The 24213-nt window shown below is 48.2% G+C and overlaps 2 protein-coding genes across 5 annotated transcripts in view; one reads left to right on the forward strand and one right to left on the reverse strand.

Annotated features, from left to right (window-relative positions):
• The first annotated feature begins 1015 nt into the window (after nucleotides 1–1015).
• Nucleotides 1016–21885, forward strand: NDE1 (nudE neurodevelopment protein 1). 3 transcript variants are annotated; one of them, XM_080981237.1, is made up of 9 exons: nucleotides 1016–1194; nucleotides 8035–8145; nucleotides 9573–9726; nucleotides 12909–13057; nucleotides 13321–13457; nucleotides 14638–14814; nucleotides 16767–16858; nucleotides 18017–18144; nucleotides 20866–21119. In XM_080981237.1, exons 2-9 carry the CDS (start codon nucleotides 8060–8062, stop codon nucleotides 20957–20959), a joined length of 1017 nt encoding a protein of 338 aa, XP_080837363.1. In that variant the 5' UTR covers nucleotides 1016–1194; nucleotides 8035–8059; the 3' UTR covers nucleotides 20960–21119. The 3 variants fall into 3 exon arrangements, with proteins under 3 accessions (XP_080837363.1, XP_080837361.1, XP_080837362.1); XM_080981235.1 differs by lacking the exon at nucleotides 20866–21119 and adding an exon at nucleotides 21127–21885 and having other exon boundaries at nucleotides 1019–1194; XM_080981236.1 differs by lacking the exons at nucleotides 1016–1194; nucleotides 20866–21119 and adding exons at nucleotides 5703–5905; nucleotides 21127–21885.
• A 712-nt stretch (nucleotides 21886–22597) lies between these two features.
• MYH11 (myosin heavy chain 11) overlaps nucleotides 22598–24213 on the reverse strand; it is an 86888-nt gene continuing 85272 nt past the window's right edge. For both annotated transcript variants that reach the window (XM_080980924.1, XM_080980923.1), the window contains one exon: nucleotides 22598–23339. In XM_080980924.1, the coding sequence (XP_080837050.1) occupies nucleotides 23192–23339 (148 nt within the window). In that variant the 3' untranslated portion in view covers nucleotides 22598–23191. The remainder of the gene's footprint in view (nucleotides 23340–24213) is intronic.

A 24213-nucleotide genomic window follows, 5' to 3' on the forward strand; every position in this document is an offset into this window, starting at 1 on the left:
CTACCCTGCACGGTTGTTGTAAGGCTTCTTGAATCCATGTGGAGATTTTCTTTTTATGTAAGATACTGTTGTGAGTTGCGGGGTGTGTGTGTGTGTGTGTGTGTGTGTGTGTATAGCCTACATGATACCCGAGTCCTTTCCAATTCCTGCGGCCCTAGATCCAGCAAGGCTTAAAATCAACGCCGGAGTGGTCCCGCACACATTTACTCAGAATTAAGGCCTGCAATGTTCAATGAGGCTTGTTGTTGTTGTTGAGTCGTTCTTCGTGACCCCCTGGACCAGAGCATGCCAGGCACTCCTGTCTTCCACTGCCTCCCGCAGTTTGGTCAGACTCATGTTTGTAGCTTCGAGAACACTGTCCAACCATCTCGTCCTCTGTCATCCCCTTCTCCTCGTGCCCTCCATCTTTCCCAACATCAGGGTCTTTTCCAGGGAGCCTTCTCTTCTCATGAGGTGGCCAAAGTATTGGAGCCTCAGCTTCAGGATCTGTCCTTCCAGTGAGCAATCAGGGCTGATTTCCTTCAGAATGGATCGGTTTGATCTTCTTGCAGTCCATGGGACTCTCAAGTCTCCTCCAGCACCATCATCATTCAAAAGCATCCATTCTTCGGCGATCAGCCTTCTTTATGGCCAATGAGGCTTACTCCCGTGTAACTGTGTTGAAGTGTGTGCACCCAAGCTAGGCTGGAAGTCATTCGCATTCTGTCGGGTACACAACGCTTTAGAACCGCTCAACTAACACCAGCACTTTTGATCCGGAAAAGTAAGGCGTGAAAAGGACAGAATTCGGATTGTACTGCCCCGATTCCTCCTGCTCTTTTCTTCTTTGATCTGGGCCGTTTCCCAAGTCCCGCCCCCCCCCACGTCATTCAAAACATTCCATTGAGGGAAGGAGGGAGGAATCAAAAGGGAAGAGAAGAGACACAAAACTTTCAACGTTCCAAGAGCCGCGTTCCACCGGCGCTGATTGGCGGAGTCCGGCGGAGCCGCGTGACCCAGCAGCCAATGGGAGTCCGCGCAGAGCCTGGTTGTAATGTTTCGGATCGGGCAAACGGGGCGAGCCGGTGCGAGGACTTTGCAGCCTGTTTATTTTTATTTTTTTTGATCCGGAGCGGAACCGGAGCAGGAAGGCGGGCGGAGGCTGTTGCTGCTGGCGCGACTCTGCTTAAGTGGGGGGAAAAAAGAAAATACAAGGTGAGCCAAGGGCTGGCTGGAGCTTTTGCCCGCAATCGCTTGGACCCCCCTGAAAGAGCAGGCGAAAAGGGAAGTTGAGAGGGGAACAGAAACCTCGCGGGGGGGGGGTTCCCTTAAAGATTCTTTTATCTTTAAAGGTCTTCCCCCCCCCCACCGCCGCCTTTCACTATGGATCCACTCAGAGTCACTCTTGTAGCCTCTGAGAGCTCCCAGTTGTTGTTTTTGAGGGGGGGGGACCTTTAAAGATAAAAGAAAGAAGCCTCGCTTTCACCCCTCCCCTCCCCCCCACCCTCGGGGGGGCGTCTTTCCCCTGCCATTTGTACGCCCCGCTGGACTGAATTACGTACATTTGCATTTATTTCTCACCATTTCCCCCCCCTTTCAAGAAGCCCAAGGGTTGCGTACGTGATCCCTCCCCCCCCCCCATATCTATTCCCCACAACAGCCCTGCGAGGTAGGTGAGGCTGAGAAGCAGGTGCTGCCCCCCCCCAAGGTCACAACCTAGGGAGAGCTTCATGGCCAAGGAAGGTTCGGACCCTGAGGAGTCCCATTCTCTAACCCAGCCTTTCTCAACCTTGAATTCGCAGATGGGTTTTTTGGACTACAGTTTTTCCATCATGACCTAGTGAGAGGAGCCAGAAGTCGGGGATGATGGGAGTTGTAGTCCCAACAACATCTGGGGACTCCGGGTGGAGAAAGGCTGCTCTAACCACTACACCATACTGCTGTAGAGCAGCTTTCTCTGTGGTCATTTGCACTGCCTCTCCCCATAAGTGTGTAGTTTTGCTTGTGAACATGGTTTGGATGTAAACTGACCTGCTGTATATGAGATGAAAATTTTCATTTTGAATGATTTCCTTTACTCTTCTCCTCCTGCATTTCATAATAATAATAATAATACTTTATCACTATCCCAGAAATAGCTTTGATCGCTGCATAAGTTAAAATAGGGGCTCTTCCCTCCCACCAAAAAAAAAAAAAAACCACCTCCCCAGTTATGTCTAGCAAAAAGTTCTGTACAACTGGGGAGTCTTTACATTGGAGGCATCCACCCACAGATGTCAACAATATCCTCCCCAGAGCATCTTTTAATATTGCGTGCTGAGTGTCCTCTGATGAAGTGCAGAGTAGATTTTCGGCTTTGTCTGCCCTGTATGTTTAAAGCAGTATCATGCCATTTTAAGCAGCCCCCAAAGGATTCTGGGAGCTGTAGTTTGTTATGGGTGCTGGAAGCTGAGAGACCCTTGTTCCCCTGCAAGAGTTTCCTAAGAAGAGGAATGGACTGGGAGTTGTAGTTTTGGGAAGGGTACAGGGGTCTCCTAACAACCCTCAGCATCCATACCAAACTACAGTTCCCAAGATTATTATTTGGGGGAGACGGACTGCCACAAGTATTTAAAGTGGTATGATACCACTTTGCATATATGGAGGCATTAAAGTAAAAGTGGGCCACATTTTGGGAACAACGACAAGGGACCCCATAACCTGTTGGTGGGCTTCTGAACGAAAATTATTATAGACTACCCTTTTAAGCAACTCACAGGGATTGAAGCTGGCAGATTTACAAGAAAATGCAAAACCCGTCACAGTGCAAAACTACCCCTACACTGCTGAAGGCCTCTAAATATCACTTTGGGGGATAGCAGGTGAGATAGATTCTGCGCTCTGCTTGCAGACTTCCACTGGGAGAACAGAATGCTTGGCCTGATGGGCCGCTGGTCTGATCCAGAATTCAGTCTCTTCTTATGTTCTTAACGCCATTGTAAAATTGCAAATTGGTTTCATAGAACTGTAGATGCGCTCTACGTGGGGCTACCTTTGAAGGTGACCCGGAAACTGCAATTAATCCAGAATGCGGCAGCTAGACTGGTGAGTGGGAATGGCCGCCAAGACCACATAACACCGATCCTGAAGCATCTTCAATGGCTCCCAGTACGTTTCCAAGCACAGTTCAAAGTGTTGGTGCTGACCTTTAAAGCCCTAAATGGCCTCGGCCCAGTATACCTGAAGGAGCGTCTCCACCCCCATCGTTCTGCCCGGACACTGAGGTCCAGCTCCGAGGGCCTTCTGGTGGTTCCCTCACTGCGAGAAGCCAAGTTATAGGAAACCAGGCAAAGGGCCTTCTCGGTGGTGGCACCCGCCCTGTGGAACACCCTCCCACCAGATGTCAAGGAAATAAACAACTACAGTGGTACCTCAGGTTAAGAACTTAATTCGTTCTTAACCTGAAACTGTTCTTAACCTGAGGTACCACTTTAGCTAATGGGGCCTCCCACTGCTGCCGCACCACGATTTCTGTTCTCATCCTGAAGCAAAGTTTTTAACCCAAGGTACTATTTCTGGGTTAGCGGAGTCTGTAACCTGAAGCGTCTGTAACCCGAGGTACCACTGTATTTTACTTTTAAAAGACAACTGAAGGCAGCCTTGTTTAGGGAAGTTTTTAATGTCTGATGCTGTATTGTTTTTAATATTTGGTTGGAAGCCGCCCAGAGAGGCTGGGGAAACCCATCCAGATGGGTGGGGTATAAATAAATTATTATTATTATTATTATTATTATTATTATTATTATTATTATTAGTTGGAGGGGACTCATGGGGTCCTCTAGTCCAACCCGCTGCAATACAGGAATCTCCAGTAAAGCATCCATGGCAGACAGCCATCCAGCCTCTACTTAAAAACCTCCAAGAAAGGAGAGTTCGCAACCTCCCGGGGGAGACCGTTCCGCTGTCAAACAGCTCTTGCTGCCAGAAAGTCCTTCCTGATGTTTAGTCAAAATCTTCTTTCTTGTAACTTGAAACTATTGGCTTGGGTCCTACTCTCCAGAGCAGGAGAAAACAAGCTTGCTCCATCTTCTTCTTTATTTTTCTTAAATTTTATTTATTTCAAATTTTATAAGCAATACAAATTGAAAGAAATCAAACAAATAATACCAAAGTAAAGAAGAAAGAGGAAAAGAAGGAAGAAAGAAAAGAAAAAGAAAGAAAATAAGAAGGCAAACAATATTATTTTTCTTATTGCTTTCTCCTTCTTCCACGTGACATCCTTTTAGATTTTAGAAGATGGCTATCATCTCTCCTCTTGTCCCAGCTAAACATGCCCAACTCTCTCGACTGTTTCTCATATGGTTTGCTTTCCAGACCCTTGATCATCTTGGTCACCGTCCTCTTAACACCTTCCAGCTTGTCAATATCTTCCTTAAAATGTGGCACCCAGAACTGGACATAGTATTCCAGGTTTGGTCTGGCTAAGGCAGAATAGAGTGGTACTATTACTTCCCTTGATCTGCATGCTATACTTCTGTTGACGCAACCTAGAACAGTATTAGCTTTTTTTGGTACTGCATCACACTGTTGACTCATGTTGAGCTTGTGGTTTGCTAAAACACCTAGATCAGGCATCCCCAGCCTGCGGCCCTCCAGATGTTTTGGCCTACAACTCCCATGATCCCTAGCTAACAGGACCAGTGGTCAGAGATGATAGGAATTGTAGTCCAAAACATCTGGAGGGCCGAAGGATGGGGATGCCTGACTTAGATCCTGTTCACATGTACTGCTGGCAGCTGGTTCTTCCTGCCTAAGTGTGGAACCTCACATTTGTCCCTATTGAAATTCATTTTGCTCGTTTGGGCCCAGTTTGAAATTCAGAACAAATGGACTCTGGAGCAGCGAGGTCCCTTTTAAACCGGTGACACTTCCTGAGCCAGAGTCCTTCACCTGCTGCAGTTGTATGCTGTTATTTTCATCTGCTTATCTTAAGGAAGTACAGGTCATCCTATTAAATTAAGAAAATTCTGAGCAATTTACACACTAACAAGGACATGGGTAGGCAAATTGGATCTGGCCCAATCGCCTTCTAAATCCGGCCCGCAGATGGAATCAGCGTGTTTTTAAATGAGTAGAATGTGTCCTTTTATTTAAAATGCATCTCTGGGTTATTTGTGGGGCATAGGAATTCGTTCATATTTTTTTCCAAAATATAGTCCGGCCCCCCACAAGTTCTGAGGGACAGTGGACCGGCCCCCTGCTGAAAAAGTTTGCTGACCCCTGAACTAGGAATATACAGGTAGAAACAAATAACAGACTTTTAAAAATGTTGGGGTGGGATTTGCTGTTCCGATGACGTCCGTCGCCAGTTTCCCCCACCTACAACTCGGACCAGACCCATGGAATTTAATGAGCCTAAGTTGATTATGTTCATTAGCTGCAATGGGTCTACAGTGAGTAGGGCTAGCATTGGCTCCAATCCTGAACATCCCTGCAACTGTTGCGTAGGGCGCTTTTGAAAAGCGCTCCGCAAATATTTAAAAAGTAATTGTTTTGGAGAGGAAGTTGGTTTGGAGGAGTCCAGAATTGCTTAGTGGGATGTAGAAAGCAAGCTGACATTCTTTCCCTCCCTGCACCTTCTGACTTGCAGTCTCCACCCACCAAAACTTCCAGTTCCTCTGTGACTCAGGCTTTGTTTTGTAATGTTTATGACCAGCTGTTCTACTTAAAGGAAGGAAGCTCTTCCTGGCCGTCTGCCTCCTGGATCCGTCTGTGTCTGAGTCTTTTTACGTTGGTGTCAATAGCAGAAGTTACTTGGTGTTTGTTGTGGGTCGATTGCCATTTTTATTTGGAACATTTTGTCACATTTGCACCATACAGAGGTAGTTTGTTTCTCAAACGCCTTGGTACTCAAACAACTTGGAACCCAAACACTGCAAACCCAGAAGTAAGTGTTCCAGTTTGTGAACTATTTTCGGAAGCCAAACATTCTCTATTTTGAGTGTTACGCTTCCAATTTGAGTGCCACACTTCCGTTTTGAGTGTTACACTGAGGTCTGTTTGTTTTTGCTATTTATTTTGCATTTTTGTGGCTTTTTTGTTTGTTGATGTGACTGTGGGGAACCCAGTTCAGCTATTGATTGATTGATTGATTGATTGATTCATTGATTGATTGAGTGAGTGGCTGCAGTACATTGTTTATTGCTTTCATTTTTATGGTCTCGTTAGATAGTAAAATTCATGTTAAATTGCTGCTTTGGGGATTGTTTTTAAAAGTCTGGAACGGATTAATCCAGTTTGCATTACTTTCTATGGGAAAGTAATGTCAACTAAATTGCAAAGGGAGCTTGTAATTGGATTTGGGAGAGTCTATGGCTCTCCTTTGGAAGACTCTTGCCAGCACTGCTGGGTTGGCGTTGGTTGAGTTGGGCCCTTTGCACGCTCTCCGTGGTCCTTCTGCGTGTCTGTGGCAGCCACATGTTCTTGCTTTCTATTTTTAACCTATGGTGTTTATTTTAAGTGTTGTTGGGAAAAAAAGTTTTGTTTTTAGAAATATCCAAGACGTCCTTGAATCTTGCAAGGCAGCGACTTTGGGCAGGGAGGGGCATATTGTTACTCTCTTTGTTATTGTGGTATGTGTTCTGCTTTTTTATGCTGCGATCCTTAGGATATAAATTTAATAAATAAAATGACTATATAGATAAGTTTAAATGGCCAAAAGTGAATGAGAGAGAGAGAGAGAGAGAGAGGGAGTGTGCGTGTGCTTTTTATTAGTTTTCTTACTTAAGAAACGCACACAATGAATTAACAAAAATAACAAAATATTAACAACAGAAAAAACATACTTGCATCCATAAATCCCTTCAGCCTTTCTCAACCTGTGGGTCCCCAGATGTTGTTGAACTACAACTCCCATCACCCCTAGCTAGCAAGGCCAGAGCTCACGGATGATGAGAGTTGTAGTCCAACAACATCTGGGGACCCACAGGTTGAGAACCATGGCAAGTTAAATGGCCAAAAATGAATTTAGTTTAGTGGCTTTTTTTCTCCACTCTGAAGTTTATTCGGAAATAACATAGCTATACAGGGGTAGCTCAGTCGGTAGAGCATGTGACTCTTAATCTCAGGATCATGGGTTCAAGCCCCAAATTGGGCAAAAGATTCCTGCATTGCAGGGGTTGGACTGGATGACCCTCAGAGGTCCCTTCCAGTGCTACTCTTCTGTGATTTTATAGCAACAGAGGAAGCTGCTTTATATAGAGGCAGATCATTGGTCCATCAGATTGGTGTCAGACCAAAGTCTCTCCCAGCCCAACTTCGAGTTGTCGGGGATTTGAACCTGGGGGCTTTGGCATGCAAGGCAGATTCTCTGCCCCTGAGCTACGGATCTCTCCCAAGAAGTCTCATTCAGTTCTGTAGGTCTTGCTCCTTTTGGGATTGCTGTGTAAAGCTCTGCAATGATTATCTACATGCATAAATAAATAAAATAATAAAAATAATAATACTACAGTGGTACCTCGGATTACATACGCTTCAGGTTACATACCCTTCAGGTTACAGACTCCGCTAACCCAGAAATATTACCTTGGGTTAAGAACTTTGCTTCAGGATGAGAAGAGAAATTGTGCTCCGGTGGCGTGGCGGCAGCGGGAGGCCCCATTAGCTAAAGTGGTGGTTCAGGTTAAGAACAGTTTCAGGTTAAGAACGGATCTCCGGAATGAATTAAGTACGTAACCAGAGGTACCACTGTAATAATAATAATTATTATAATTTTTTATTTATACCCTGCCCTTCCCGGTTCAAAAACCGGGCTCAGCAAATTTAACAGCAAATTTAAAACATTTAATTGTAAAAGCAGCATAAAATACATTATAAAAACATGAATAAGAATAAAATTCAAAATTCAGAAATCAATTTAGGGGAAATAAGCATTAGATAATCCCCAGGCCCCAGCATCTTTCGTTTATGCCGGCAACTGGGCATTCATTGCATGAAGATTCGGTCAGCTATAGAAAAGTCTTTGGGTAGGGGGAAAAATTCTCATTCCTGTCTCTACCCCTGCACCCCCCTTTGTAGGAAACGATGCTAGAGAGCCTCTACGATGAATGACGCTGAAAGGAAACAGTTTGGCTCAGTGGAAGAAGAAAGGAACCACTGGAAGGAGCTGGCTGCGAAATACAAGCAGTGGTAAAGAATTTAGATGTCCTTCTGTGATAAGGGCAAGGTGGGGGGCTTTGCAACCCCGAAATGCTCACTTCTGTGCCATTGCTGAAATTGTAAGCCCCTCAGGGCAGGGACCAGTTTCCTTATTATCACCTGATTCCCTGACCGCAGCAGCTTAGGCCCCAACTGCATTATACATTTATTATACCGCTTTAAGCGGTCATGGCTTCCCGCATAGAATTTTGGGAGCTGTAGTTTGCTCAGGGGCAAAGAGTTGTTAGGAGAACCCCTGTTTCTCCTCATAGTGCTACAGTTCCCGGAATGGTTAGTGATCAATCCCTCTTTTCCAGGCCAGTGGCTGGAACCAAACTGAACTTGGCTTGCCTGTACGTCAGGAACCCAGAGGGGAAGTGAACCCTTTAAATTTGAAATTAGCAAGTTCTCTTCCCCGCCCCCTAGGGCTGTGGATGTGTGTTTTGAAAGCGGCGTGAGGCGCTCTCCTCGAAATCTCGGGAGCCAAGCGAGATTCGCAGCGGTTACGGGTGGGGACCGCCGGAACCCAGGAAGCGTTTTGCAAAACGCAGACCGGCTCCTCGATTTAGCCGGTTGCGGAATCCCATCTTTCGGCGCGGAATCTGGGTTGCGTGGCGAGTTCCCGTCCCCCCCCCCCGTGGAAATAAAGACACATGACACAATTAAGGTTAATGGGCTAAAACAGGCCACAACTTTATTGGTTACAGGTGATGAGCGGTATTGGCTTAGGCACTGGTCCTAACCAACTATATCCGGCTTCAGCCCATCCGCTGGAAGTCCAGGAAGGGTTAACCCCCAGTAGGGGGAGTCCTGCTGATGCACATCAACTAGGAACTCTCCCGGGATCACTGATAGGGGGCTTGCCTTAGGCCCTCACCTCCCTAGGCTTCAGACAGGTCCATGCCCCCCGAAATCCTTTATCGGACTACCCTTCAATATGTGGGGCAGGTGATGGCGCTTCCTCCCCTCTTCCATCTACAAAACAATACCAATACCAATGCCTAATACCCAAAAAGTTGTGATGATTTGCTACGAGGTAGGCGAAAACCAAGTGGCTGGTGCCAATTTGCCAAGTGGGAAAATTCCTACCAGGCCCCTCAATGGCAACCAGCCAAGGTCCATAGCAAGGTCAAGGAATGAAAACCTTATAGGGCGGGAGGGTGGGAAAAACAGGAACAGATGGCAGGTGGGAAAGAGGGAGATCCCTGGCCATGTCCTGGTTTAAATAGGGCAGGCCACACCCACAGAGCCAGGCGATTGGCTGGCCAGGAGGTGACGCGAGCGGGAATCCCCCCAATCGCGCGTTGGGGCCCTGACGCCCACAATCCCACCTCCTCTGCAGGGCGGAAGTGGCTTTGCGGAATTTGTAGCGGCGAGGAGGGTGCTGACTCTGAGCCTGGCTTTGTCGCCCCCTCCAGCGCAGAGAACGCCCAGGAGGAGCTTCGCGAGTTTCAGGAAGGGAGCCGCGAGTATGAGGCCGAACTCGAGGCGCAGCTGCAGCAGGTGGAGTCACGGAACAAAGACCTCCTCTCGGAAAACAGCAGGCTGAGGATGGAGATCGAGTTGGTCAAGGTGAGGCGTTGGAGCCTCCAGGCTCGCAGCAGTTATACCACTGTGTACCGGTTTTCTGGGGGGCAGAAACCACGAGGGTGGGTGTGTGGATTCCTGCCTTCCTGCGGACGTCCGTGTGGCGTCAGATTTTGTTCTATAGTGGGGAGCATGATGCTGATCTAGCCAGACCTTCAGTCTTGAGTTGTGTTAGCTCAGTTGGTTAGCGCATGATGCTGATAGTGCCAAGGTTGCAGGTTCGAGCCCACCTTGGATCAAATCTACGCTTCCAGGTGCCATAAGAAAGCTGCAGAGATAGTGCAGGATAGTACACACCCCGGAAATGATCTCTTTCAGCTTCTGCCTTCTGGAAGCAGGTACAGGGTTATAAAGACTAGAACTAGCCGCCTGAGAAACAGTATCTATTCAAATGCGATTTTGGTTTTAAATGCAGTGTAAGGTAGTCTCTATGGGAATATATTGTATTTAATTATGGGGTATCAGAGTTTCTAGGGGGCTAACCAAGCTGGGATAGCAGGCCTGTTGGTTTTTGAATGTCTGATGTAGATTTTTTCAATTTTGTTGTTCTGTATGGGACAATGATAATAAAGATGATCGTATCGTATTGATCCCTACACGAGGCAGCTGCATATTCCTGCATTGCAGGGAGTGATGGTCCTCAGGGTCCCTTTCAACTCTAGATTTCCATGAGTCTATGATCCTGCAAAGGGACGCGGGTGGCGCTGTGAGTTAAACCACAGAGCCTAGGACTTGCCAATCAGAAGGTCGGCGGTTCGAATCCCTGCGACGGGTTGAGCTCCCGTTGCTCGGTCCCTGCTCCTGCCAACCTAGCAGTTCGAAAGCACGTCAGAGTGCAAGTAGATAAATAGGTACCGCTCCGGCGGGAAGGTAAACAGCGTTTCCTAGCACTGCTCTGGTTCGCCAGAAGCGGCTTAGTCATGCTGGCCACATGACCCGGAAGCTGTACGCCGGCTCCCTCGGCCAATAAAGTGAGATGAGCGCCGCAACCCCAGAGTCGGTCACGACTGGACCTAATGGTCAGGCGTCCCTTTACCTTTAGTGAATGCAGATATTTTTTAGGGGGGCTGAGCTCTGTGTGGGGTTTGGAGTGTGAGTTTGGTCCAGCCAGGTCCCTGACCCTCCTGCTTTGGGGAAGACCTGCTATAAAAAGATAGAGACATTACAGCGTAGGGGTTAGAGCGTTGGACTAGGACCCAGGAGAGACCAGGGTTCAAATTCTCTCTTAGCCTCAGGCCAGTCGCTGCCTCTCGCCTGACCTACCGCGCAGGGTTGCTCTTTGGGTAAATCCTGCACATTCTCTTGAATTCCTCAGAGAAAAACAGCGGGGCAGGAATGCAATAAATAAACGAAAGCCCAGGGTGGGGTGGGGCTGAATGGATGTGGTTTATCCCTGCCTTGCCCCAAGGCAGAAATGCTTTTCCGCGGGAGGCGAAGCTCTCCTGACAATTGGCTCATTCATCCATCCGAGCCAACGAACAGCATCATCGCCCAGGAAGGGAAATGACAGAGGGGCTATTGATTCTCTGACCAGCTGGTGCCAGTTCCAGCTGGGTGGTGGCAGAGCAGGCCAGGTGCCGGGTGCGAATCCCGTGTTCAAGGGTCGGCCTTCTCCAGCAACGGGCTCCGAGGACGTGAGCCAGAATCTGGGTAGCCACCCGAGAGCTTGCCAGGCCACCCAAGTGTGTGTGTTTCTCAGGACTGACCGCAGAGTTTGCAGCAAGAGGAGTATGGGGCAAAGGAGCATTTTTCCTGCAGAAATCCCCATGTCATCACGTAGGGACTCGCTGTTGGGCAGGGCCAAGCCAGCCCTCCATAAACTGCATCAGTCGGGCCCAAAACAGAGAGCCTTCCCCACTTTGTTTTTTTCGGCTTCTGTGTTCTGAGGGTTTTGGGGTTTTTGACTTGGAAGAGACTGTAAATTCTTTTTTGGCGATAAAATTAATTTGCCCATTACTCATTACCTTCCATTTCTTACCGGTACAGTGGTACCTCGGGTTAAGTACTTAATTCGTTCCGGAGGTCCGTTCTTAACCTAAAACTGTTGTTAACCTGAAGCACCACTTTAGCTAATGGGACCACTGCGCTGCCACCACGTGATTTCTGTTCTCATCCTGAAGCAAAGTTGTTAACCCAAGGTAATATTTCCGGGTTAGCGGAGTCTGTATCCTGAAGCGTCTCTAACCTGAAGCGTATGTAACCTGAGGTACCACTGTATTGCAAAAGGTGTTGCATTTAGCTCAATCTAAAAAGCACGATGGGTTGAAAATGCAGTCAACATTAAGATAACTTAAACAGTGTAAATATGTTTTGGTGGATGTAATAAGGGAACACCAAATAATTCAGTTTTGTAAAATACAGTGGTACCTCGGTTTACGAACTTAATCTGTTCCGGAAGTCTGTTCTTAAACCGGAACCGTTCTTAAAGCAAGACGCGCTTTCCCTAATGAGGCCTCCTGCCACCGGTGCCCTTCCCCCGTTCAGATTCCGTTCTTAGACCGAGGTAAAGTACGCAAACCAAGACACTACATCGGGTTTTGCGAAGTTCGTAAATCGAATCGTTCGCAAACAGGACTGTTCTTAAACTGAGGTAGCACTGTATGCAGTGATTTATGAAATGCAAAATAAGAAGGGAAGTCATTGATGTATAAAGGAGTACAGTGGTACCTCTGGTTGCGAACGGGATCCATTCCGGAGGCCCGTTTGCAACATGAAAAGCCCGCAACCTGAAGCGCCGTATCTGCGCAGGTGCGCGGCGTGATTTGGCGTTTGTGCGAGTGGCAAAACCCAGAAGTAACCCTTTCTGGTACTTCCGGGTTGCCGCGGGACTCAACCTGAAAAAACGTTACATGAAGCAAACGTAACATGAGGTATGACTGTACTTTCGATTGTAAAACAGAAAATACAATAAAAAACTATCTGTCTGTCTATCTATCTATGAAATTCCCTCTGCATTTTCCCGCAGAGGACTTTCTGGGAGCTAGCAAGGGCCGCACTGGAGCCCAGGTTCCCACAGTGCTCTTGGATTTGCTAAAGCTAAGCAGGGTCCGGCGTGGTTTTAGATTGGAAGGGGGACCCGTGCTTTGAGATTCCTGCGTCACAGGGGGTTGGGCTAGATGACCCTCGGACCCCTCCCAACTTTTACATCTCTGTGATTCTGCAATTAGGAGAAGATCACGACCCAGCACTCCGAAGGCTACCAGCAGATCTCCACCCTGGAAGAAGAGCTCGCCCAGACGAGGGCTGTCAAAGACCAGCTGCAGAAATACATCCGGGAGCTGGAGCAAGCCAACGATGATCTGGAAAGAGCCAAGAGGTACTGACCCAAAGGGGGTTCCCCTGTGGTGGATAGCAAAGCCCAGCCCCCCCCCCCAGCGTTTGGACAGGACCTTTCTTAGCCTAGGGGCCACATTCCCTTGTCAGGGGCTTTCTGGGGGCCGGGTGCGAGGTGGTTCAAAGCAAAAGCTGGCAGCTTGCTGGATTGAAATTTGAACCCAAGTCTTCTCAGCCCTGACCTCGGTTCCTTTATTAGGTTGCTGAGTTTGCCTGTTCTAGCGCAGTCTTTCTCCTTCTCTGCAGAGCCACAATAATGTCTCTGGAAGACTTTGAGCAACGCATGAACCAGGCCATTGAACGCAACGCCTTCCTGGAGAGCGAGCTGGACGAGAAGGAAAACCTCTTGGAATCGGTGCAGCGGCTGAAAGATGAAGCCAGAGGTTAGGAAAGGGCTGGGTGGTCGTTCGCCTCCTCTTCTTTTTTCTTTTCTTTTTAAATGAAATTTATTTGGTTTTTCAGATTGAAATTTTGCAATCCCATATCCAACATACAACGTAAAAACTAGATTCCAAGGAATCTCCTGAAGTTCCCTCCTCTGCTTTGTGGGTCCTAACTGTTAATCATTTCCTCCTGCATCTTTTATAATACAGTGGTACCTTGGGTTACAGACGCTTCAGGTTACAGACTCAGCTAACCCAGAAATAGTGCTTCAGGTTAAGAACTTTGCTTCAGGATGAGAACAGAAATCGTGCTCCGGCGGCAGCAGGAGGCCCCATTAGCTAAAGTGGTGCTTCAGGTTAAGAACAGTTTCAGGTTAAGAACGGACCTCCAGAACAAATTAAGTACTTAAACCGAGGTACCACTGTAATCCAGATCTGTTCTCCCTCCATTGTATCCAAGATTCACCCTTAAGCTACAAGTGATATTCCAACCCTATTAACAATTTTAACTGTTTACAGTGGTCCTTAGGATAAGTTTTCCCCAACCCTCTCCTTGGCTTAAGGCAAAAAATTCATCGCAAACCGCTTTCTCCTGAGTAGCACTATTGGTTTGTCTAGCTCAGGGTTCCCTCACTGGCTCGCAACCCTCTCTCCCGGGTTCCAGGCAGAGAGTCTCTTCCCAGCCCTGCTGGGAGTTGAACCCACTGCCTGCAAAGCAGACTCTCTGCCTGCACTTCCATTTTTATCCCAAGGAGCACAAGGGGGCGGCCGTGGGTCTCCCCTACCCCCCCAATCCCTGTTTCATCATCGCAACAACCCTGTGAGGCAGGTTAGGCTGAGAGACACTGGCGACCCAAGGTCACACGGCGACCTGCGCAGCTGAGCAGGAATTCGAACCCAGGTCCTAGTCCGACACTCGAACCCTTTGCTGGCTCTCCTTTGCGCTTGGGAGGGAAGAGGCTCCTGGGGAACCCCTTTCCACCCTAAAGGGATGGATCCTTCAAAAAGAACTGCCGTTGCTGTCCATTTCCCCCCTTACAAGAGAGAAAAGCCTTCAGGTGCAACCATCAGATTTGTGATTTGGGGGTGTCCCCCTTTTTTTAACCTAACTGTGCCAAACGAATGGGAAGAGAACAGCGGCTATCGCTGTCCGTCATGCCCCTCTCCCCTTCCCTTCCAGACTTACGCCAAGAGCTGGCTGTGCAGCAGAAGGAGAAACCACGGGCCTCTGTAGAAGATTCTCTGGAAGTAGATCGGATGGACACAGCCGTCCAGGCCACTTCCTCTGTGCCTTCCACCCCTGTAGGCCATCGGGGGCTTAGCACTGGAATGAGCACCCCAGGAACACCCAGAAGAGGTATGTTTTGTTATCATTATTTAATTTATATACCCAGTTTTAAGACGCAACTCCCTTTTTAGCCATCTAATATGAGGGCTGAGTTGTGCAACAGCTCCCCCTTGTGGGCACTCGAAGTAGCGGCTGCACAGTGCGTTTCAGTATACTTTAATGTGGCCCAATTAACTCTACAGTCGTACCTTGGAAGTCGAAGGGAATCCGTTCCGGAAGTCCATTTGACTTCCAAAATGTTCGGAAACCAAAGCTTGGCTTCCGATTGGCTGCAGGAAGCTGCTGCAGCCAACCAGAAGCCGCGCAGGACATTCGGGAAATCATTCGGAAACAGGAGCGCTCGCTTCTGGGTTTTGATCGTTTGGGAGCGGATCTGTTTGGGAGCCCAAGGAGTTTGAGATCCAAGGTATGGCTGTAATAAGACTGGGAATTAGGGCAGGGTGTGTAAACGGTTGCTGAAGAAGCGCTGCAGGTTGGGAAGTGGAAAGGAAGTAAGATTTCACCTGGATCCGTTCCTTCAACTCCTTCTAAGCCGGGGATAAGGATGTTGTGGCCCTCCAGATTCTCTTGGGGGTCCAGTGGTGCTTTCACATCTTCTGAAAAGAGGATTCGTGGTGTGTTAGCTGTCAGCAAGAGGAGAATGGCTTCTGAGCCTTCTTACACTTGAAAACCTATACCTGTACACCCTTGTGCAAATTAATTGAAACAAACAATGTATTTTATTGTACAAAACTCACATATACACATACAGTGGTGCCCCGCAAGACGAATGCCTCACAAGACGGAAAACCCGCTAGACGAAAGGGTTTTCCGTTTTTGAGTTGCTTCGCAGGACGAATTTCCCTATGGGCTTGCTTCGCAAGACGAAAATGTCTTGCAAGTCTTGAGATTTTTTTTTCGCTTTCCCCCCCCTTTATCTAATGTGCTAAGCCTTTAATAGCCTTTAATAGCCTTTTAGCAGCTAATCCGCTAAGCCTTTAAGCCTTTAATAGCCGCTAAACCGCTAATAGCGCTAATCCGTTAGCCGCTAATAGGGTTGCTTCGCAAGACGAAAAAACCGCTAGACGAAGACTCTCGCGGAACGGATTAATTTCGTCTTGCGAGGCACCACTGTACAAAACTCATGTATACATATATTAGTAACGGATATGACCTCCGCTGTTTTTAAGCAGCATTTGAACACGGTTTGGCATCGAGTCTACTAGTTTCGAACAGTCACTGTTGATTTTCGGATCCCTGTACAGTGGTACCTCGGATTACATACGCTTCAGGTTACAGACTCTGCTAACCCAGAAATAGTGCTTCAGGTTAAGAACTTTGCTTCAGGATGAGAACAGAAATCTTGCTCCGGCAGCGCAGCGGCCGCAGGAGGCCCCCATTAGCTAAAGTGGTGCTTCAGGTTAAGAACAGTTTCAGGTTCAGACCTCCGAAACGAATTAAGTACTTAACCCGAGGTACCACTGTACCACACTTGAATCAGCGCCTGAATGAGCTTCTCCATAGTCGTACAGTCTAGAGCACAGAGGCGACTTTTGCATATAGCCCACAAATTCTCAACGGGATTTACGTCCGGGGGAATCCCTAGCCAATCAATTACCTGTATTTGCTGCTCTGTCATGAATTTCTTCACCACTTTCGATGTGTGACAGGGGGCTAGCTCCTGCTGCAATATCTCAGTACCATCAGGATACCTCTTTTCCAGCTCTGGAATAACTCTCTTTCGTAGAACCTCAATATATTGTGGCGAGCGCATCATTCCTTCTGTTGGCTGCAGGCTTCCAACACGATAATGATCAACTGACTTTCCATGTTTGTTTTGAGTGCAGGATTGCTATGTTTCAATTAATTTGCACAAGTTGAGGGCTAGTCACTTGCTGAGTCAGCTTACGTTCCAAGGGTGTGGAATTTCTGCCTGGCGCTACTTGTACTATTTGTGTGAATGAAGATATCCTTTCCTAAAGGTCTTGAGGACAGCTACAGCGCAACTCCGCTTACACCAGCTGCCCGAATATCCGTGCTAAACATTGTGGGAGATCTCCTCCGGAAAGTTGGGGTGAGTACTTGGGGCCCATTTGCCATGGCCCTGTTTGGAATACAGGGCCTAGTGAAAGTTGTAGAATGAAGGACATTTTAAGAAATGAGCCCGGATCCAAGATCACTGTGTAATTATTTTTTGGAATTATAGCCCACCTTTTATCCCCTCCAGGGAGATCAAGGTAGCTCACTTCTTTTTCTTCCTTGCCCTCTATAAGCCCTGGTCAGCAACTAGATTTGAATCAATAGCTCTTTTTTTTTGCCTTTTTAATAATAATAATAATAATTTATTTATACCCCGCCCATCTGGCTGGGTTTCCCCAGCCACTCTGGGCAGCTCCCAACAGAATATTAAAATAACCTAAACATTAAAAGCTTCCTTGAACAGGGCTGCCTTCAGATGTCTTCTAAAAGTCTGGTAGTTGTTTTTCTCTTTGACATCTGGTGGGAGGGCGTTCCACAGGGCGGGTGCCACCACTGAGAAGGCCCTCTGCCTGGTTCCCTGTAACCTCACTTCTCGCAATGAGGGAACCACCAGAAGGCCCTCGGCGCTGGACCTCAGTGTCCGGGCTGAACGATGGGGGTGGAGACGCTCCTTCAGATATACTGGGCCGAGGCCGTTTAGGGCTTTAAAGGTCAGAACCAACACTTTGAATTGTGCTCGGAAATGTACTGGGAGCCAGTGTAGGTCTTTCAAGACCAGTGTTATGTGGTCTTGGCGGCCGCCCCCAGTCACCAGTCTAGCTGCCGCATTCTGGATTAGTTGTAGTTTCTTGGTCACCTTAAAAATGAGAATGTTGCTGGGACCGCCACGGGTCTGTTTTGTGGGGCGAAAGCTGGCAGATCCCCTCCCCCCCGGTGTGAGATCCCAATGTACACACCTTCCATGTACCCCCCCCCCAAAAAAAACTCCAGTGTGCTCGGAGAGCTCAGTCAAGGGTCAAGGGTTTGCGCCCCACATTGGGCAAAAGATTCCTTCATTGTCAGGGGTTGGAGTCGATGATGCTTAGAGTCCCTTCCAACTCCGCAGTTCTGTGAAAACTGATTTGCTCGTGAGCCATTCAGACCTGTTTCCCTACCTGACCTGGTCCATGCCAGATAGCGGATATGCTCTCTGCCTCCCCCTCTCTCTTTCCTTGGGCTTCCGATCTGAAACTAACTTTGCCTTTGCTTCTAGGCCCTGGAATCAAAGCTGGCTTCGTGTCAGAACTTGGTGTACGACCGGGCTCCGTACCGAAGCCCCGCGCCCCCCCAGGTCCACATGGTACATGATAGGCGGCTGAGTGGCCCCTACGGACCCCCGGGGTGAGTGTTTGCTTTCCCGTCTTTGGAGAGTCTTAAGTCAGGGCTTGACAGGGGGCGGGTTCGAGAGAGATGGTCAATGTGATTTGTCCGGTTGTGGAGTCGAGGTTGCAGGGAAATGGCTGAGAGCTCGATGAGCTGGGAGGGGAAGACTGTGGGAGGTTCAAGACAGGCAGAAGGAAGTCCTCTGTGCAGCGTGGAGTTTAGCTGTGGAACTCCCTGCCACAGGAGGCCACAAGGGCCGTCAACCTAGATGGCTTGAGAAGAGGATTAGGCAGATTAACGGCAGGAAGGCTGTCAGTTACTACTGGGCTCAGAGACTATGGTGTACCTCTGTTGCTGGAGACAGAAGTGCTCCTGAATATCAGTTGCTAGAAGCCACAGGAACAGGAGAGAGCTCCTGCGTTCAAATCCTGCTTGCCTAGGCTGGATGGGTGGGATCCAACAGGCTCTTTTTAAGTTCCTAGGGTTTAGCAGAGCATCTATTGTGTTCACGAGTGGAGGCTGGCACCCATTAGGGACTAGTCAGGTTGCAGGCAGGGACGCCCTGGTCTCCCAGTTCTCCCAGTACATGGCAACCACACTGGTGCTCAGGCAGGGGAAAGAGAAAAGGGAAGGCTGTGTTTTCAGCCAGTCTGCACATAGGCTATCGAAAGCCCTTTTAAATGTGTTGTGGAACTGGGAATTAATTGGGTTGCTTTTATTCTATATTTTGTCTTTTGTATATTGTCGTTTTATGTTGTGAACTGCCCTGAGATTTACGGGTATGGGGTACAGAATACAGAATTTAATAATAATAATAATAATAATAATAATAATAATAATAATAAGCTGTGGAAGTGCCGTGGTAGCTGCTGAGATAAATTTGCACCTTGGAGGTGTGTTTGCCGTGGCAGCTTATTCCTGGAATTACCTCTACAGAGGGGTGTGGGTTATCTGGTATTTTGAGCTTTAGCCAGCAATAGTTTAGTATTTTAACTTGCTTTTGGATGAGCTGCGGTTTATAGCTGTGGCCCCCTCGGCTCAGGTGGGGAGGGGAATATACCATGTGGAGGATTCTGGGACAGGTTGACTCTCCTTATCTGCAGCTGGAATTTGGAAGTGCTAAACCAAAAAGCTTTAAACTTGCTTGCTTGCCTTTGCATAATTTTCACTCTTCCCGGTGCAAGCCTTAGGCCTGGATCTGTCTAGCAAAGGGTGTCCATCCAGGTGATACTGGCTGAGAGTTGCTTGTTTTGCTCACTTGCTCATGTCAGCAGAAGAGAAGGCAGTGTTATGTAACTGGGCTGGGCCCGTTTTTAAATGTTTTGGCGCATTACATAACCTAAATTGCCCAAGCTTCCTCTCCAGTTTGGCTGAAATCTCCAACACATCTACTTGCCTGAATACTTGGTGGCGCTGTGGGTTAAACCACAGAACCTAGGACTTGCCGATCAGAAGGTTGGCGGTTTGAATCCCCACGACGGGGTGAGCTCCCGTTGCTCGGTCCCAGCTCCTGCCAACCTAGCAGTTTGAAAGCAGGCCAGTGCAAGTAGATAAATAGGTACCGCTCCGGCGGGAAGGTAAATGGTGTTTCCGTGCACTGCTCTGGTTCGCCAGAAGTGGCTGAGTCATGCTGGCCACATGACCCGGAAGCTGTACGCCGGCTCCCTTGGCCAATAAAGCAAGATGAGCGCCGCAACCCCAGAGTCGGTCACGACTGGACCTAATGGTCAGGGGTCCCTTTACCTTTACCTAGGCAAGGGGGTCGGATGGCACCTGTGGGTGCAACGACGCCTTTGAGGTCTTCTCCTGGTACCCCTAACACATTTGGGGCCCCTGCCCCTTTGGCCATGGGGTGGCAAGCTTGTGAGGACTCCTTTTCTGCCTTGGAAAGGACATAGAGCCGAAGGAGGGAGATCGAAGAAGGACGCTCTTTCCCACTTCCTTTTTCAGCTCTATATCCTTGTCAAGGTTCAGTTTGCTTCTCCCAGATTCAACTTTTCCCCAGATTCCTTGGGGAAGTCGAGTTTGTGTGCATATTTTTCTCTCTTTCTGATTCTTGGGGAAAGGAGAGAGGAAAGTGATCCGAGACAGCCCACAGCACTCGCCCAAAAATCCAAATGTGCCCATAGACCTAAAAGGGTTGGTGGTGACCCCTTACCTGGGAAATTCCAACATTTAATATTGGACATTTAATATTAGCTAATTAGAGCCTCCATGTTGGGGTACAGTCTACCTGCAAAAGAGCAAACCTGTTGGCACACACAGCAGAGGTGGGGGCTCTTTCCTTCAGGTTCTGCCCAGTGGCGGTTGGAAAAGGGATGCTAGATTAGATTGGATCTCGAATGAAGCTGAGCCTTTCCCAGGCTCTGTCCCCCTCCAGATATTTGGTGGACAACACTTCCCATCATTGCTGACCACTGGCCACGCGGGCTGCCGTTTCTGGGAGTTGGAAGTCCACAATATCTGGAGGTCTACAGGTTGGGAAGAGTTGCTGGGCTGCTTTAGTATTGTGTGTTTGGGAAGCAAGGCTAAAACCCATTCCTGCTTGATCAGTCACTATTGCCATCAAAACAATGAGGACTGGCATCTTGGCTGTTGAAACCTAATATTTCCTCCTACCCTTCACAAATTCTAGTGCTTCCTTACTGTGTTTCCCCCGGCTGCCGTAAGTCATAACCCCTCTTGCATTTGTATGCTTAATGCCTTTTCCTTCCCTCCACCCCACCCCTGTTTCAACAAGATGGTTAAGAGGCTGGATTTAGGGACGCAGCCATCAAATCTCGCAAGGCCAATGGGCCTTCCTCCGCAAGGAGTAGTTCAGATGCTTCTCTGAGGAACCGCCAGCCCAGAGTGCCCTGCTCCTGTGTGGTGGAAACTTTGGTTTCTTTTCCTGCGTTTAATGTGAATACTAACACTCGCTTTTGGCCACTCACTTGAGATAGGAGACTTGTAGAAATGCAGTTGTACCCAGAGACCATTAACTGCATCTTGTTCCACCAGACTGGGGCTCGTCCCCACCCCACAAGCCTGGCGGTTTCTGTGATGCAGTAGATCCACACACAGAAGACTTGCTTGGAAGATCCATCACTAAGACCTGCGTTAAGGCCCTGGCTGGGATGAATGACACCAGGAACTGTAAGTCCCAGAACGTTGGATGGAGCCACGTCCCATTGCACCGATGGAAAGATGAACTGAACTCCTTCAATCTAGCAGATAATGCTGTGTCTTCTGCTAGAAGATGGTGGATGGTATCCGTGTCGCATCAGAGCCAATCTTCCACCGGAACGCAGCGTTGCTGGGCCATAAATCTTAATAACAAATCCAGCTGGTGAAGGGAAACGGCTGCTTAGGAGAAGTTTTCTGAAGGGGGCAAGATGTTTCCCTTCCTTTTTGTCTGCCCACACTTGGTCCTGAAGTAATGTGAGGCTGTGCTTAGCTGGGAGATCCCCACCAGGAACCATTTTCCTTGACTAGAGGATTTTAAGCTTGGTTTGACAGCCGAGCCATCTCAGCTCGTCAAACGCCTTTTGTTAAGTGCTTCCTGCAATTGGAGCAAAGTCACACCACCTCTTACTTTGCCAGCGGTGGTTTGGGACGGTGGTATTTTTAAAAAACACACCCGCACACAGCCCTTATTTCCTCTTCCAAACGTGCAGCTGGCTTTAAGAGGTCCTGCATTTTTAGGGGGGAAACGTGCTTAAGAATTTGAAATCTCATACATTGATTTTGCATTGTTGTTTATAAAGTTTTGGAATTCAAGGTCTCGATTGTGTTTGTAAAGAAGCAGTGCTTGCATTGCATGGAATCTGGGGGGGGACTGACATGGTTGGGTTAAAATTTCCCATTATTCTTTGGTCCACTAACTGAACTCGTCGACAGATGTGCAACCCACGTCTTTTCAGGAGCCTTGGGATTTGGGGCTGTGGAGAGAAATCTCAGATTCTACCCTTGAAATATGCAGTGTTGTTGACTGCAGAATTTAAACATGTTGGAAAGTCCTTTGGGTGTTGGGACCTGTCTGCATGAGGAGGATAGTGTTTTATGCCATTGGAGGGGTAAAAATTTAACAACATTGTTCCTTTTCTTTTTGCCCCCATGTGTTCCCAGCCCTCCCCTGCTATGGCATTCCATCACCAGTTAGAGCCTCTTAAATCTTCTGGATACTTACTTTTGGAAACTCTTATTTTTGTTCTTTTGACGGAGATGGAGTACACATTTTACAGTTTAGTGTTCAGTTGGCAACACTGCGCTGCCGGAAGCTCACCCGAAAAACACCAGTCAGAATTGGAATCCATATTGGGAGCAGGCTTGCCCCATGAGGTTTCCTGTGACTGTTTTAAAACAGAGCAAATCTCTCGTCCTCTTTGCAGGCAGCTTAAAAGTTTCCTGCCTAAAGCTGGGGAACTCTGCTTAAACCTAGTACCTTTCCCTCTGCTCACATCAGGCAGACAAAACTCGAGAGCAGCCCCAGTGATTTTATAAACCTTTATTAGTGTGTATTTAAGCACAAAATCCATCTAGAACAATAACAGTTGATTTAGTACTCTTCATCCCCCCCCCAAAAAAAAGTGATGAAGAAAGGCACTTTGATCTTGTGAACTGGGTGGAGGGAGTTGGAAGAGGGGGGGGTGCACAATCTGGGTGGGTACCTGAAACTTTACCAAGGAGAAGAAAGGGACGGGTAGCGAGATTAGGGAAGAGGCCAGAGGCCCAATAGATTTTTGTCTTGCTGTTGTTCTATAATAAAAGGGGGGTGTTTTTGGTCACCCTGCCCTGTTGCGTTAGTCCCTCGGTGAAGTACATTCGCTCTGGAATGATGCCCGGCAGCGGGCAAAAAGAACAGCAATTCTGCAACAGCTAGGAGGGTTGGTGTGTACATTGGAGTAAAAGGCAGCTGTGCTCTCATCAAGGCCTCAAGGGAGGTGTCAATATGTCTTTGGGATCAATAAAGCAGCATACAGTGCTACAATTACCCCTCTTTTATACCCCCCCGTTTTGTTTGTTTTGGTGCAGAGTTAAAATCAGCAAGCGTGTCTTTTAAAACAAATTTTTAAAAAAATCATTATTATTCACTGGCTTTTGTTCCGTTGAAATCCCCATCCCGGGCGTCCGCTTCATCTTCCGACCCTTCGGCGTTTTCGATCACACGACGGCCGCCGCCGCCACCCCCAGATCGGCGCGAGGGGGCGAAGGAGGACGGCTCGTTCCCACGCCTGCGGTTAAAGGAATGCGAAAAAAGAAGGGAGGAAGAAATGGGAATCTAGCAGTTCGTTGGAACTTTTCCACCACCCCTGGCCCTTAGAAGCAGGGAAAGGTTGAAGGTATAAGCCAGGGGTTGCCAACCTGGTGCCCGTGCGCGAACAAGATGTCTGGAAGATTGCCCTCCCTCTCCCCGCCCCCCGTAATGATGCTTGAAAGCAGAAGTCTGTGATGGTGTGTTTCCCCCCGGTTTGCAAATGCACCCCCAAAGGTTGGCAACCCCTGCTTTTAGCAGGCTGTTGTTTGCAAGGCAGCTCTACCCACTAGGTCAATCTGCTTCCTGGTGGGGGGGTGGAGGGTTAGTTGGCTGGCTGCGAACAGGGTTAAAAAGCATCGTTCTTGGATCAGGTGTGGGGCTACGTGCTCAGCTTTTATTCTGACATAGAGGGGTGGGGTGCAGCTACAAGTGATTCAGGTTGTTATAAAACACCATGAGGACAATCAACTTTCTGCTTGGAGTGATGATGCCAGAGGACTAGGCGAAGCTGAGAATGGGGTGTGGTGGGGGCTGAAGGCAAAACTATACCTTCCTTTTCTGATGGCAGACCACCTCTGACTCCAGAATTTTTTTCTAACCTTTCTCAGTTTTGAAACAAAGCTGCCCCCCAACATCTCTTGGGGGCTTTTAAGCAGTGGTTGGACGGCCATTTGTCATGGAAGCTTTAGTTAAGATTCCTGCATTGCAGGGGGTTGGAAGGGACCCCCCCCCTCCAATTCTGCCATCTTGCAGCAGACAGTTCCATAAATCCATTATGCATTTTGTGAATCTACCGCAAGCCAGTTTAATTTCGATGACACACACTCTTCTAGCACTGCTCTTTTATCTGC

The sequence above is a fragment of the Podarcis pityusensis genome (genome assembly GCF_964106645.2).
Source record: "Podarcis pityusensis genome assembly, chromosome: 14".
NCBI lineage: Eukaryota > Metazoa > Chordata > Lepidosauria > Squamata > Lacertidae > Podarcis > Podarcis pityusensis.